Raw genomic sequence first — 15,377 nt, forward strand, 5'->3', positions numbered from 1 at the left:
CAAACTACAATAATTAATCCGAAAGGAAAGAGGAAAGAGACGTATGGGAAGCCGAAGGGTTTCACCTGTCAGTGGGTGCTTGCACCCGATATGGGTGAGAGTAAACCCTGTCAGATAGTGACACATCGTAGGATTACTCAGCAGCGGAACTTCACTCAGGGAGAATAGTAACAAAGCACGTAAGTAACTCTAGCAAATCGTGAACTCTACTAGCAAACGCACGCAATGTTCATAATTACTCAGACGACACTCGTGGCCAAAGACCAACAGGTAAGAGAAGTTACCTAATACAGAATCAATTAGACTAAATCAATGGCATGCAGCAACAGCTAGCAGGAAAACAGGCAAGGAGTCGAAGTCGTGACGAGATTTCAGGACGTGCAACGGAGACCTTTTCAACGCATTTACAACATCCTCCCCACCAAAGGTCTTCGCACACTACAAGTCAAGACGAGCTGGGATCCTGACGGCCCGCCTAGACCTCCTCAAACAAGGTGACTCTCGTGGCTCTGCCAGTTGCCCCACATCTGGACTTGCTGGGATTGAGACGGGATCACTCTGTTCATCCGCTGGAGTATTTGCCAGCTGCTCGATTGGCACCTCCGGTTCACTAGCCACTTGCTCGGGCTCACTAGCCACTTCCAACGGAACCAGACGGGGAATTGCCCGGAGCATGGTGCTGTTACCAATCTTCACCCGTGCTACTCGGCTCTTGCCATCTCGACCAGCGAACAGCTCTATCACTCTACCGAGGCGCCAAAGGTGCCGCTTCTTCTTGTCGTCAACAACCAGGACAACCTCGCCAGCCTTGATCGGATGGGCCTGGGCGGACTGGTAGCTGCTGAGGCCGACCAAGTACTGTTCCCGCCACCGCTTCCTCAGGTGCTCCTTGACATTGATGATGTAACTGAACCGGGCCGATAATTGTGCAGCTGTAAGGCCGTCTTCTACCTCGGGGGCCCCTGGTGCAAAGACATCTCCCATCATCATGGCTGGGGTCAAGGCCATGTCATCACCGATGTCCGTTGATACGGACGTAAGCGGGCGCGAATTCACCACAGCCTCGATATCCGCCAGGACTGTGGCCAGCTCCTCAGGTTTCAGAAGCGCTTTGCCCAACACCTTCTTCAGAGGTGTCTTCACGCAAGCGACCAGGCGCTCATAAAACCCGCCAAACCAGGGTGCTGCGGGTGGGTTGAAGCTCCACACTACCTCTATCTTCTCCGCGGCAGCCTTGAACGTCGTAGCATTGTCCAAACGAATTCTGCAAGGCTTCCCACGCCGCGCGACGAATCTGCGATAGACAAGAAGGAACGCTTCTGTTGACAGACTATCCACCATGTCCAGATGAACTGCTCTAGTGGTACCACATACAAAGAGCACGACCCATCGCTTTGCGGACCGCTCTCCCGTTTGGACGTAAAGAGGACCGGCGTAGTCTATGCCTGTAAGGCCGAACGGCTGTTGATGTTCAACACGGTCTGCTGGTAAGGGCGCCACCACCTCGGCTGCTGCTTTGGCCTTGAACCAACGGCAAGCAAAGCATCTCTCGGTAACACTTCTCAGCAGGCGACGCCCAGACAGAATCCAAAACTTGCGTTGAAGAAAGGCAAGGACGCTATCGACACCTTGGTGCAATCGTTGCTTATGCACCATCTCCAGCAAGAGCTCGGTCAGATGATGTTTCGCTAGGATGATAGGGTGCTTAGCGTCATATCCTAGCTCAATTTCCTGCAGCCTGCCGCCGACCCGCAGCAACCCAGCGTCATCGAGGAAGGGTGACAACTTGTACAAGCGAGAACTAGGAGGCAAGGAATTGCCTTCTTTCAGCATAGCGATTTCCTCAGCGAAACACTCTTGTTGGATGGACCGGTACAAGAACACTTCTGCTTTAGGGAACAGCTCAGCGCAGGTTGCCGGCTCCTTCCACTGGAGCATCCCCACGACAACTCCACGAGCCCGTTGCCACTTCGAAAGATTCTCCCATGGCCAAACAACTGACTGCCTGACTGTATTCACGGCCGCTACGCGTGCTTCAATGACGGACTCTTGCGTGCTGTGAGACGAAATCGACTGTGGCCACTCAGATTCCTCGCTTAACCAAGGCGGGCCATGCAACCATATCACTGTCTGAAGGCCACTCACCGGAACACCGCGGGACACAAGATCTGCTGGGTTGCTCACACCGGGACAGTGACGCCATTCTACGTGCAACTTCCGCGACACCTCTTGCACAGCTGCTACCCGATTAGCGACATACGTCTTCCACTGATACGACGGCTTCGAGATCCAATGCCAAGTAGTCAGACTGTCGGTCCAGCCAACAATCCGCTCGATCGGAATCCTCAGCTCACTGACAACGAATGACAGCACCTTCGCGGCAAGGCACACCGCTTGCAACTCCAGACGAGCGAGAGTAGGCCGAGCCACAGGTGCGACCTTTGCTTTCGCGAACAACAAAGAGGAAACAACACCAGTCACCACGTACAAACAACAGCCATAGCCCTTCTCAGATGCATCTGCAAACATATGCAAGAAGACAGGCTTCCCAACTGGGCAACCGAGCCACCTGGGAATGCGAACTGCAGAGATATCTGCCAGCCCTCCCCACCATTCGGCACAACGCACGGACAAACTGCTTGGTAGGGGGGCATCCCATCCTCCACCCAACTTCCAACACTCTTGCAACAGGAACTTGCCAGGCAAAATAGCGGGTGATGCCCAACCAAGAGGATCATACACTGCAGCGACGCAGCGCAGCAACGCACGACGGGACCAGCCAAACTTACTTGGGGCATCGACATTACCCAGATCAGCAACTGAGATGACATCTTCTTCGGTCGCCCACACGATGCCTAGCGCCTTGCTACCTGCCTCTGGGTCTGATGGAAGCGTGTTTCCCCGCCATTTCCGCAACTCCATGCCTGCTCCCTGAAACATATGCATGCTGTATTCCTGCAGCTTTTCAGCATCAGCAGAGCAAGGCACACTAGATACGCAATCATCAACATAAAAGCTGCGCAAGAGAAGCTTAATAATGGCACATTCCTCAGCAGAAGCAGAGCCTAAAGCATGATCTAAATGATAGCGCAGAACAGCACTCAGAATAAAAGGTGAGCAATTCACCCCAAAAGGCAGCTTCTTCAAGCGCCAAATGCACATCTGCTCCTGCCCTATCTCCGGCCAGACAAACCGGAGGTAAGGCCTGTCCTCCGGCCGCATTCCTATCATAAAGAATGCTTTCTGTATATCAGCCTGAAAAGCAACTGGGTACTCACGGAAACGGAGCAAGAGCCCCACCAAATCTGGCAGAAGGGATGGTCCTGGATCCACCAGGTCATTTAGCGACTGCTCTCCTGATCTCGACGCTGATGCGTTGAAGACGACTCTCGTCTTGGTTGTGGTAGCGTCGCTGCGAAATACTGCATGGTGTGGCATGTAATAGCCTGGCTCCTCTGGATGCTCCTCCTTCTCGATGGCGTCCAGCTGCGCATACTCTTCAAGGAGCACGCGGTCGTACTCTTGACGCTTGCCCTTACGCTGTAGCTGTTGTACTAATGCTTGCGCGGCTGCCATAGCTTGGTTAAGGTTGTCCGGTGGGCGCTTCTCTGCCTTCCACAGAAGGCCAACTTGGTAGCTGGGACCCTCTCTCTCCAGCAGAAAGTCTGGTAGCGCTGTAGCTGACCGCTCTGGAACTTCTTCCATCCGCCAAAGCCGGTCAAGCTCAATGCAGCCAACACTCACCGTAGCTGCTGGGACGGAACTCTTCGTAGGTCCGCACAAGACCCAGCCGATCTCTGTGCTCCATGCGGTTTCTCCATTGACCACCTTCTTCTCCTTGAGAATTTCATTGCAATGATCCGCACCGATTAACAAGTGTACCTCATTGGGTATACCTTCACTAGGCTGGTCACTGAGCTCAATTCCACTGGCTTGCCATTGCTGGATTGTGGACTTTGCAACTGGGGGGAACTTCATCCTCATGTCGTCGTTCTTCCATGCTCGGATCGTGATTGCCCGCGAGGTTCCCGTCAAGACTACCTCTAGACGCTCCAGTTGCCGTACTACTGGCTCCGTTCCAAACGCAGTGACCTTGACTTCGTCTGTGCTCAGGCAGGATGGTCGAATTGCTGACGCTAGGGAGGCAGAAATAAACGAAGCCTGCGATCCTGGGTCAATGAATACCCTGACACGAGCTCGTTTTGATCCACACACCTCTGCCACTCCAGTCATGAGGTGTACACCGGCGGACGTTGTACAGCTATACGTTCTGATACCCTCGCTGTCCGTGCCCCTAGGCAGCTTAGTTTCGGATGGCCAGTGCAGCAGCGGGTGGTGTTTGGAGCCGCATTTGCACCTTGTCTTAGACTGACATTCCTTGACCTGATGGCCCACTCTCAGACAATTGTAACACAGCCTCTCCCTGGCTACAAACCATCTGCGTTCCACCGGCGCAAGCGTAGCAAGCTCCTTCTCAGCACCTTCGACGGAAACTCCCAAGCACTGGGCACTATGTTGAGGTGTGATGTAATGCGTCTCAGGTGACTTCACCTTCAGTGACTTACGGCCATGGGCGGTTTGGTAGGCCATGCCGTCCTCAGTGAATGCCTTCAGGTCCTTCTCGGCACCTTTTTTCGATCATGAATGCTTTCATATCTGGACCTATCGCCTCCAATATCACTTGCCGTACCATGGCCGCAAATAGCCCACTCTCATCGCGTCCACCGCGATGACTGTCCTCAGACTTTGGCATTGCGAGCTTTCGCCACTTCTCAGTGTCCCGACTTACTCGCACGACAAATTGGTAAAAGCTCTCATCTGCCTTCTGGGTGTTAGCGATGAGGGCTTGCCAGGCTTTGTCCGCCGTTTAAATGCCGTCAACAGCTCACGCTTGGCATCGGCAAAGGTTTCACAACCATAGCAGGCACTTTCCAGCTTACTCCCCGCCAGGGCCACTCGTAGGCGTATCAGTAGCTCCTCAACTTCGTACCGATTTTGGTTGGCCACGTCTTCAAATAGCTCCAAGTAGCTTTCCACCGTCTGCTTTGCATCATATTTCGGAATTTTTATCGGTTTGGCTCTCAGCCCCTGAGCGCTCTCCGCAGACACACTGCTCGCTGCGTCATCTTGTTGAGCCGCTAACTCGACTTTCGCCTCTAACTTCGTTATCTTGTCCAGCAACTCTGTTTGCTGCCTGGTACTGTCTCTCTCTTCCATTCGAGCCTTGCGCTCTTCACTCTTCTGGATCTGCTCGGCATGCTCGACCCGCCTGCTCTCCATGTAACTCCGCAGACTCTCTCCAGTATAACCATAGGCCTTACCGTTCGCAATGAACGTTGCCTCCACACTCCCAGCCGAATACATCGGCCCTGCTCCTCGCTCCAGTGCAGTACTATCCTGGCGTGGTCGCCAAATTTTATGTATGCGTTGTATCTCAACGATACCTCACTCAAGACTTCCAGGCGTACCGCACACAAGCACTCTCAGTCTCAACCACCACGGGCATTACGAGTTTAGATAGATGAACATTACAGTAATGATAGAATAGAATGCATAACGGGTATACGGGTAAGAGAGCTATTGCGACTCTGAGAGAACAACGAAAAACACCAAAGAAAACAACCAAGGAACAAAACCACTCAAAACACTGTCATCAGCAAAACGTGCCAGTACCGGTGCACACACGGCGACCCAAGCGAACTCAGCGTACCAAACACGCAACAAATAAGGCAAGCCAGATATCGTGCACGCGTGAGATGACCGTATGACGGTATACACGACTGCAGAAACATGGCAGCGACTCGTGCACGCACACACAAAATAAATAAACAAATAGAAATTCAAACTACAATAATTAATCCGAAAGGAAAGAGGAAAGAGACGTATGGGAAGCCGAAGGGTTTCACCTGTCAGTGGGTGCTTGCACCCGATATGGGTGAGAGTAAACCCTGTCAGATAGTGACACATCGTAGGATTACTCAGCAGCGGAACTTCACTCAGGGAGAATAGTAACAAAGCACGTAAGTAACTCTAGCAAATCGTGAACTCTACTAGCAAACGCACGCAATGTTCATAATTACTCAGACGACACTCGTGGCCAAAGACCAACAGGTAAGAGAAGTTACCTAATACAGAATCAATTAGACTAAATCAATGGCATGCAGCAACAGCTAGCAGGAAAACAGGCAAGGAGTCGAAGTCGTGACGAGATTTCAGGACGTGCAACGGAGACCTTTTCAACGCATTTACAACAGACGGATAGGAAGTACTTGCTTCGACTAGCTAGAGTGAGGCAGCGTCGCGCCCGCCACAGATTACCGATCTTCCTAGCAGTGCATGAGATGCACCGGTCAACTTGCGGTTGCCAGGTCATTCATTCATCGATCAAGACGCTGAGGTATTTCGCGCTGGTGGTGTGCGGAAGGACATCATTTTGACAGCGTACCACCACGTCCGGCTGCTGCCCACTGCTGCTGGTAAAAACCAATACATTGCTCTTCTTTGCATTGAAAACAAAACCACGAGCGTCCAGCTAACTAGAGAGGGAGGTAACCGCCAAGCTGAGCGCATCAGACACCTCTTGCGCTGTCCGTCTTGCACATGTCAGGGCGGTATCATCCGCAAACTGCAGTGATGATGCCGGCGCAGATTCAGAGGGGACATCTCTGGTGTATATGGAGAACAACATGGGTCCTAGTACAGAGCCCTGCGGCACACCACAAGTGCACGGTACAGTTCTACCCAGTCGGGAGCTCATACGAACGCGTTGATGGCGCCCAGATAGATAGTCCCGAAACCATTCAGGGCTGTGCCGGAGATACCGATGCTGAACAAGTCCTGGATGAGGGTGGCATGCTTCACCTTGTCAAAGGCTTTACTTATATCTAACAGGCATGTTGCTGCAACAGAACTGTTGTCTCGGGCTTGGAGGACGGTGTCCGAGAGCAGTGCCAGCACATCTTCGGTCGAGTGTCCAGGGAGGAATGCAAACTGGGTGTTAGGGAGAGCTGGGTCGACGAAGTCAACCAGGGCTTTCTGCACCAACTTTTCGAGTAGCTTAGAGATCACGGGTAGCAGCGACACAGGGCGGTAGTTTGTGGGCACGGATGGGTCTCCGGCCTTGAACAGGGGTGTGACGTGGGCTAGCTTGAAACCTCTCGGCACTTCCCCGCTGGACAGGGACGCATTGAACCAGTGAAGGGGCAAGGATATCAGCGCTATGTTTCAGTACAAAACCGGGTATGTCGTCACTTCCTGTGGCCTTGGTCGTGTTGATTGATCGTAGTAACCGCTCAACTTCCCTGATAGTAACCAGCGGGAAGGAGATCATCGGAGACATTGCTGTGTGTGTGGGGGGGGGGGGGTGGTCCGCTTGGTATCTGGAGACTTTGCGGCCGGCTGGTGGCCGTGATAACCTTGTGGAACGCGATAGTTACTGCATCCATCGTGCATGCAGGCTCCTGGTGTTGACGGCTTCGTCCTGTGGCCTGATTGATAACCGACCACATTTGACGCGGATTAGAGTTATTCTCACTGCACTGGGTGCGGAAGTACTCATTGCGTTTTCTGCGGTATGCATTTGAGCATGCAGATCTGGCTCGCTTGAAGTCCTGATGTGCCGCTCAGTCCCCTTTGTTCGCGACCGATTTCTTGTGGAGTCGTCTTCGCACTGTATCTCTAGTCTCCCTCAACGGATCAAAACACGGTTTTCGCCAGGACGAACACAAAACCCCAGACTTCGCAGCGTCGACATAATCATTGTGCCGTCGCACCATGCATGTACCATGTGACGGGAATGGAACACGGATGAGTCGTTTTATTACGACAACCTGCACTGGCCTATCCCCGCGGGAATTTGCGGAAAGTTTCTGGAAAACTTGTGCAAGAAGTTGCGGCAGAAAACAACAAAAATGCAGCGAAAAGTGCGGAAAGATTCTGAACTTGCCAGGGAATCGCGGAGTTATTTTGCAGAAAATTGCGGAATTGGGCCGAATCACGAAACTTGTTCCATCCGTAGAATCGCTATTTGCGCAGTAGATCTAGTAGTAGTACTGGAGAGCAGTAGATCTAGTAGTAGTACTGGAGAGTAGTAGATCTACGAGTCTACTGTGCAAAAAAACTACTTGTAGCTACAGTGCACATGTACATCATTGATCATGGAAAGCCCTGCCTGAAAAGTGCGTAAAGATGTAAAAAGAGTGCATGCTGAGAAAACAACAAAAAAGCGGGAAATCGCGGATTTTGCAGAAAATCGCGGGTTTGGGCTGAAAACGCGAAATTAATTTGTTGCATCCGTGGAATCGCGATTTCCTGGAGGGACAGACTGGCTACTGCTGCTGCTGCTTTTCGTGCTCAGCATTCGATCACTCTTTAGTTCGCGATAGGCGCTGCTTCTGCGTCATCGTTCTTCATCGTTTTTTCCGTCGGTCTCTTCCGCTCATGCTCTCTTCGAGCTCACTTCGAGTTGGCTCGAACACATGGTGTATCCACTTCTGTGACATACCTGTCGACATCCGTCGGCCAACCGATAAATTGTAATCCTTATCCACCTCCGTCTGCTCAATTACCCACGGTCGACAACATCGACCGACAAGGGTTTAGGCAACCGGTGGTGTGACTGATGATTTTTTTCTTTCTTTCATATCTGGCTTGCAAGTGTTGAGTTTCGGAGAGAAAAGAGCAGTACGTGGCATGTGGCTTTAATATCCTTTCAAAAATACACAAAAACAATAATCTTTTAGCCCCCGTGTCGTTTTCTCCCTGGCTAGTTGCTGGGCTCTTTGGCTTCGGTGCGGGCTATTCCTTGTGGCTGTCCGCTGCAGCGGGTAGTGATCACTTCGTGCATAACAAATTGGAAATTGGGTGTTTGCTATCCGATCGCTTAAAAATCTATATGAGATTAATTGCAGGAAGGACCTGAGCAATATTCCGAAAAAAGTTCTCGAAAAGCTCCAGCTAAATTTGAAATATTTCAAAAATACCATGCGTCTATATATTTTTGAAATGGAGTGTAGTTCACTATTACCATGACTCATCTTCAACACTATGTTATTACGTACTCTCGATAGCATGCATGGTGCTGCTGTATATTTGTAGAAAACACGACTTCAGATCCAGCCATGGACAACAGCAGCATCACTAGTAACATACATGTACAATTATTATCAGGGGTGAAACAATTACACCATTATACTCGAAATAGTAATCGTTACAAGCTAACGAATCGTTTATTCGAAAAGTTTCGATTACTCGATTATGCATTCATGATAATACATGTACTATAATATGTAGAAAGGAAAAGGACATATGGAAATGAGTTAAGAGTAACTCTCCACCAGTGTAACTAGATACTATATACAGTCAGAAAGTGCAACAACTTGGCACAAAACTGACAGAGTACTGAGACATCCTTTTCCTTTCTACTTTTATTATTGGCTCAATAGGGCTTGAAAGTGCTACGTCACAGCATAGCAACAATTTCAAAAATTCAAAAACTGGATCCACTTGGATCCAGTTTTTGTATGGATCTAAGCACATTTCAAGCGGTCTTACCCACAGCATGGTGATGTAGCCAGTGAAACTGACTGATTTGGCTACTGGGGGCGGGGTTACAACTGGTGGCGAAATAAAAGTCACACCTGCATGCGACATGAGTGGGTTGCTATGCACCCACATACTTAGGCAATGGCAAAGTCACACCTTAGTGGATCCAAAAATAGAAATCTGATGTCAACTTACTACTCCCTGGTCGTTTTGACGTCATCACTTTCAAGCCCTATACCCGAGTTTCAAACTATAATATGTATACATGATTACACACGTATGACTGTATACATGTAGTGTTGATCGACAAGCGATATGCGAGAAAAAATTCCTCTACACAGGATCACATCCCCACAAATTCCAAATTTTCTCATTTTTTCAGCTTCCCCTACTGCTAGCAAGAGTTCATAACCCCCATGAGTGTGCAACTCCTGATCAGTCCCTGTATGGAAGCCCACTCGGCGGAATTCCTTCATTGCGTCATTTTTGGTGCAGTGCGATGAGTCACGCCGATGAATTCTTCTAAAATTTACAGTAAAACCAGGATGCTTCCCCAGGGTAAACTGCCTAAACTGCGATTCTAGTCTAAGTCTGAGTCAAGAAGCAAAAGTGAAACAAAGCACACGATCCTAAAGACAAAACTATTATATGTTTTCGATGCAATGGTGACTCTTCATGGCCTTCTTCTTTCACCAGTGCAGTCAGTCTCTTCAAGAACAATTTCTTCCCCAGGCCATCGGCATATTTCCGGTGCTTTCCTCCAAATGGTTGAGGAACTTGAGAGAATACGTCGAAGGAGTATTTTTCGGCTGAGTTGCACAGCTATCAGAATGATTGTCCTCGACGGCAATGCAATATTAAATTTTTTAACAGCGTCCTCACTTCTTCCTGTCGCGATGTCCATGGATTCTTGGAGAAAGAGTTTGTTTTTGAGAAAGTACGACTTGTACGTCCGAAATGTCTTCAAAAAAAGCTTCGAAAAGTCGAGGCTACAGCCTTGAGTTAGGAGCGGTTCAGGGTATAGTTTCCATAAATCGCAAAGAACCCAAATTTACCTCGGATGACAAGCTGCGCATGACGTAATGTAGGAATTTCGCCGAGCGCTGGGTCTATGAACTCTTGCTGCTACTAGTGCTAGGGTTATCGGATGTTAGCGGCCGTCGTGAGTTCCCTTCGGGAACGGACACGATAATTTACTTTTTTTACTGCTTTTTCATCAGTGAAAGAAATAATCGAAAAATAGCCAATAACCGGCCGATAAAGGTTTCGGTTACTAGTATTCGGTAGTCAAAAAGTGTAATCGTTTCACTCCTACTTATTATGTGTAGTTAGGGCTCAGTACTTTTCATGCATGGAACTCAGGGCTGACCTTTGCATGAGACGCTTCCCAAGCAGATGTCCAACGTCGCAGATCACTGAGCTCTTTCATCGCCGCCTTGTCCTAGCTACCAGGGTCGGCCAGCGACCAGACCACATTCGGTCCCTGCCCCAGCTTGCAGACGTTGTCTACCGTGTGTTGAACTCAACCTGACTTTACTTGTGTTGTGGCCGGCAGCTTTCTGCACACCACATTGCAGCCTGCAACCAAGTTTAGTTAGTTTAGTTACTTGCAAGCAGATCAGGGTTCAGAGGCGAAACGGTTGCATGACGTTTCAGCTGCAGGGAATCATCGGTTCCGAGCTCCGAGCGGCGCCGGCATGGCTAGAGTTGGCCTGGACTCGGTTGAACTTGAAGCCTGGTATGGCCTTGAAACGCTTTCTCGATCTCTACAGCCCGGCTATCATTTCGGCTATAAATAGTGGAAGTTTGAACGAGCAAGCAACAATAACAGTACTACTGTCATGTAGTTCCATGTACATTGTTTGCACAACGACTTGCCTACTTCAGCAGCTTCCCAGTGCCAACAGGTCCCGAGCGAACGGCGACCCATGTCGCCGGAAACGGGGCGAAAGTATCGACCAGCGTCGGTTTGACAGCGTGTCATGAACTTTTGGACTTTTGCACTCCCTCAGGTCAATCTAACTCTCACTCAGTAAGTCTCAGTGTCAGCGTGCGTAGATCTACGCGCGTGGCGATTGGACAAAGAAAGTTAGTTTTTGCTGTACCACAGATATATGCGGACCGGGGGTCGACCCTAGCCCTCCAGACAGCAATGGCCATATTTCAGACGCATGGCGTCATAGGCTATACTCGACCCGGTACAATGATTATGTGAATGCATGCATGTGAACTACTTGCACTGTACTAGTTCAGCTGCTCAATGTGCAATCAAGTTGCATACAAATCGATATAAAGGGCATACACGTACACTGATAGTGATGCAGGTGCGACCAGAAGTCACTCCATTACACGATCGATCAACAATGAGTTCTTATATGCAGAAGCCATATTGTCGGGCGATACATGATTGCAAACGTACATACGTGGACGTTGTGTATACTGTACACGCGCCTCGCAGGTCAGAAGTATTATTATTGTCATGTAGATCTACAATCAGGCATAGAAGCTAGAGTAGAACTGGTAGGACGCCATTTTGAATGACTCCAATCTGACTTGCTACATGTATTCTGGAAACAACTTGGGTATCACGAATCCCTTCTAGTAGGGAAATCAGCGAACGCACTGCGCAGCCCATCTGCGCAGGTCAGCCTGGCCCATCTACGCGCGGCCGACAAAAAAACTCATGAACCCTTTCATTTTTTTGCAAAATAAATCGTGCGAAGAAGATGCACGGAATGGCTGAAAACTAGGCTGAGGAAAAGTAGCATCCAGAGACTCTCAAACAAATTCAGGGCCCATCGCTTCTGACAATGGCAGCGAAGACATCAGGGAGCTGATTGCAGCAACTCTCTATCAAGCGCGACGCTGGTTACTCACCAGGGCAGGGCGCTTCCATCGCGCAAGAAATGGCCGCGAGCGAGAAATGCAAGTCCGATTTTGGAACGATCCAACCAGGGTAATCCCTTGAAAATTGGCCTGAACACCTCTCATACTGGTGTTTCACGATGTGCAAACTTTCAGAGAAATCGACCGGGCAGTCCATCCTCAAGCGTTCCATCGAGACTTACACTGATTTTTGCGATCTTTTTCTTGAGAACGATTCTCACCCTGAAATGGCTTTCGGCGACTGACGTGAAAGAACACTCATGACACCCACCTCGTCGAATGGAGCATGCATTGTTTGTGGTGTATGGGTGCAGGAAGGTGGTATGTTCGCGAGGTGCATATCGAAAATGATCCGAACGACTTTGTGATGGTGCCATTCGGCGGAGAACATTTGAATTTTTCGTACGATTCAGAGCAGTCGGCGAAAACGAGCCAGTAACCTGAAAGGAGGGCGTGAACAGGTGTAATTTTCGACAATGTGGTTGCCCTCGACCCTGCTCTCGGACATTCGAGTAATGGTTATGGCAAAATCGATGGTGCTCCAGGTTTTTCAGACGCATTTCTTGACCATACTCAATTCCGTAGATATACCTGTACACAGAAAGCACACAAGAGTTCAAACTAACTCCACTGTATTCAGTTCACGTGTTTTCCACAGATTCAAAACCCTCCTGGGACCAGGAAAGTGGACAATACGCTGGAGTATAGACGTGCACACTGCGAACACGCCCACGCGCCACTCCTGCACACCCGTGTCGGACATCACATACGGGCCATGTCACGGTGCCGCAGACGTAATGGGCGTGCCCCACACGTTTGCGTTACACACGTTTAGATCCTACATGCACACGTGGAGCACAAACATGTCAAACATGCGTGCCGCGGATGCACACACATTGTTCGTACATGCCGGATACACTTCGCATACATCACATGCGTGTGCCACACCGTCGGAGGAATACAAACGAGCACGGATACGCACACATGAGAGTACCTCACCAACAAAGCCTAGCCAGGTTCGCACTCGGTTTCCCTATCAACAATCATTTCTGGCTAGAACAGTGCAGTAGCAATAGCCGAAACAGAGAGAACGCAACACGGGTGGCCGAGCAAGTGACAAACAGCATAAACAAGACAAACGTACTTTGTACATTCACATACAGTCAACTTCTCTAATAACCACTGCGTATATAACAACAATTCGCAAATATGACAGAATTTCCATGCCCAGAGCAAAGTGACACACAGCATAAACAAGACAAACGTACGTTGTACATTCACACACTTTTAAAAGTTTGTATAGATGTATGTGATTGTATTGATATGCTTTGGTTTTCTTTCCTCAAAGGAGAAGTGACGCGTGCATGGTATATGCATAGACCGTTGAAATTCGTGTGAATGCATCAGACGCAGACATGTACAGGACACTTTGCATTTTTCAAACTGAAACCGTATACATAAGCATGCGTGCGCGTGTGTGTGTGTGTGTGTGTGTGTTTGTTTGTGTGCGGGGGGGGGGGGGGTACGTGTACGTGTGAAGAGCAAAAACCAGTACTGATAAATTGATAATGCAGGCCAAGCAGAGAGGATCGCAAAGCAGACAATCACCTCTACATTGTAATCTCCTACAAATAACACATACATGTACATGTAGCTTCATAAGCAGAAAACGAGATACTGTGAGCGCGACAGACTCGCACACACACATACACACACACACACACACACACACACACACACGCGCACACACAAACACACCCCCACAGACTAGGGTCCGGCGGATTCTGCCGGCAGAAAATTGGCAGAATTCGGTACTTTTTCTGGTAAGTTTCATGCATGTTTGGTATGTGGATAAAGAAATGGAGCAGAATTCGAATAATTGCCCGCCATAAGGTTTGTATGGTTCTGCCAATTTCACTGCTTTTCGAGCAGAATCTGCCACCTTTTCGAGCAGAATCCACCGTTCCCTACCACAGACACACACCACAAGACCATAAACCTGAAACGGCATGCATTTTGACACACACACGCACACATGCACACACACACACACACACACACACACAGTCACACACACAACACACACACACACACACACACCACGAGACCATACATCTGAAACGGCATGCGTTTCGACAGGCTTTAGACCACGAGTTAGGTGATCCACATCAAGGCAATACGCACCACCAGCCCAGCTACATGTACCGATAATTATCTCATACTAGACAGCAACTGAACGCGGCACACATACTACACACAAGAGCGCGTACAGCGGCGACTTTCTCCTTATGCTTACGGTTGTCGAATACAGCATTGACGACACACCGAGACACACAGAGGAACACAAACTAGGGTCTACAATGTACACACATACAGTACATGTGCATGCACAATGTACATGTATACACAGCTATGCGTTTGCGTGTTTTCATGCTCCCTTCAAAGGTTTATGTATATGGCATGTATGATTTATGTTGCTTGAGTACGCCCACTTTGAAGGTCGAAGTTGGATTATACAGGGCGTGAACAGGTGAGATTTTTATGTCTAGCTGTTAATTACCCTTACCTTAGCCCACCAAGGAAATCGGAATAATCAAACTCGATGGTGCTCCAACTTCATTTCGACGTAGAAAATTCGCTGTTTGAACATCTCAATTTCAAAGGGTAACCACTGATTTCGATGTGAAAAACGTTTCCTGATCGCCATAAAAAAATTCCTGCCGACACACACCATAACAAGCTCCAAGTTCACAAACAGTGGCCACAAACGGTTGCTCGTCATGAAGGTGGTTCGACACTTTCGACCAAATTCGTTCACTTCCGTATTCAGTTGACAATTATTTTTTGCCGTCATCAAGACTTATTTGGGCCCAAAAGCGCAAAAATCAGTGTAAGTCTCGATTAGTGGCAGAGATATGTTTTTTGCACGCTTGAGGATGGACTGCCAG

General features: G+C 49.2%; 1 protein-coding gene across 1 annotated transcript; it reads right to left on the minus strand.

Annotated features, from left to right (window-relative positions):
- Positions 1–438: 438 nt before the first annotated feature.
- Positions 439–4,590, minus strand: LOC135807134 (uncharacterized). The gene has a single exon (XM_065321171.1). The coding sequence runs from the start codon at positions 4,588–4,590 to the stop codon at positions 439–441; it is 4,152 nt and encodes a 1,383-aa protein (XP_065177243.1).
- Between the last annotated feature and the right edge of the window lie 10,787 nt (positions 4,591–15,377).

Source organism: Sycon ciliatum, chromosome 1 (assembly GCF_964019385.1).
Source record: "Sycon ciliatum chromosome 1, ocSycCili1.1, whole genome shotgun sequence".
Classification (NCBI taxonomy): Eukaryota; Metazoa; Porifera; class Calcarea; order Leucosolenida; family Sycettidae; genus Sycon; species Sycon ciliatum.